Here is a 1,699-nt window from a genome sequence, read left to right as displayed (position 1 = left end):
GAACTCCTGAGCTCAAACAATCCGCCCGCCTCGGCCTCCTAGAGTGCTAGGATTACAGGCATGAGCCACCACGCCCGGCCACGAAATTTTTTTGATGACCAGGTTTCACTACCTGAGTGCTCTGCTCCATCATAACATCATTAAAAATGGAACAAGACACCAAGAGTGAGCCTTAATGTAAACTAAGGACTTCGGGTGATAACGATGTGTCAATGCAGATTCATCGATTGTAATGTATGTACCACTCTAGTGGGGATGTTGACAATGATAGGCCGTGCATGTATGGCGGCAGTGGGCACATGGAGATTTTTTGTATCTTCTGCTTAATTTTGCTGTGAACCTAAAATTGTTCTCAAAAAATAAAGTTTACTAAAATAAAAAAAAAAAAAAAGAAAAAAAAATTGGGACAAGAAGGCAATGCATGGTTCCTGATATGATATAATAACAAGTCTATAGTTAGACTTTGCTTCTAAAGTATTCTTGCAAAAAAAGTTGAACTGGAATCTAAGCAAGCCTTTGCTAACTGCCATTTTACATGACATTCAAAGAAAGGAACAAATTCAATACCACAAATAAGTAAAAAACTCAGTCTATTATTTGGGATCTTATATACAGAACTGAACTGTTTCTTCAAGTCATGCATGATTCAGAAAAGGGGGCTTTGGGCAGGATTGCACTAGATTAAGACATTTAATAAACAAAACAAAAAACAACACAAATATGATGGAAGGACCTTCTTTGAATTTTGATAAAGCAATCATAAAAAGACATTTTGAGACAATCTAAAATGAATGTCATATGATACTGTTAATTTTTTAGAAATCATCTAACATGCATTTGTCTAAAAACTTCCGTAATAAAAAAATTAACAGTTCACCAGAATGAGAACCAACACACTAACACTACCATGAATAAAGAAAATTCTAAAAGTAGAAAACTCACATGTTGGTACTACTGGTGGAATCGCAGGGGGTGGTACAACAGGTGGGGGAACTGGAGGTGGCATGAAACCTATGTGGAAAAAGAAGCCCCCCCCAAAAAATAGCACAAGAAAAATTACTTGTTTTAAATCAAAGATTTCAACAGCTACAAGTGAAATTCCACATTCTTAAAATGGACTTTTATTAACATGATCTTGTATTTATGGATACATTATTTTAAAAATGCCTTTTATATATGCTACCTTATCTGATCCTTAGTAAGGCAGGTAAAGCAGAGAGATCCTAATCATAGGCACATCCTGTTTATTAATATTTACTCATTCAAGTCCTGTGTCATGTTCTACAACGTTATAAAATCAAAGACTAATAGGAGCCAGGTAACCTGTTTATATGCCTGAACAGCGACTGCATGGGAAAGTTAAACATTGTATTTCAAGCTATTGATTGCTTGACATTATATGCAATAATGTCATCTGTCAAATATGCCATTTTATTTCTTTGATACATATGCTGTTTACCCACCAATCAAAATCTCTTCATTAGCCTTGCATGAGATATTATGTTTTAAGCATTGAAATAAAACTTCAATATTGACTTTTTAATATTTTAAATATTAAATCATCTAACTATAAATCTGTTCCTCTGCATTTTTGAGATATAAAAAAAGTAGCTAAGTATTAAATAAAAAGTCCTGTAATGTTAACTTTGCTTTTATAAATAGTGTATATTCATATTTTCTTTTCAAAATATGTATTTTC

The 1,699-nt window shown here is 33.4% G+C and overlaps 1 protein-coding gene across 1 annotated transcript in view; it reads right to left on the bottom strand.

Annotated features, from left to right (window-relative positions):
* The window catches only part of LOC105812402 (T-lymphoma invasion and metastasis-inducing protein 2-like), a 466,869-nt gene that overhangs the window by 382,589 nt on the left and 82,581 nt on the right, over nucleotides 1–1,699 (bottom strand). The window contains 1 exon segment of the mRNA XM_012646833.1: nucleotides 943–1,011. Within this exon segment, the coding sequence (XP_012502287.1) occupies nucleotides 943–1,011 (69 nt within the window).

Source organism: Propithecus coquereli, unplaced genomic scaffold (genome assembly GCF_000956105.1).
Source record: "Propithecus coquereli isolate 6110/MARCELLA unplaced genomic scaffold, Pcoq_1.0 Scaffold25, whole genome shotgun sequence".
NCBI lineage: Eukaryota > Metazoa > Chordata > Mammalia > Primates > Indriidae > Propithecus > Propithecus coquereli.
This window is presented reverse-complemented; position numbering and strand designations above follow the sequence as displayed.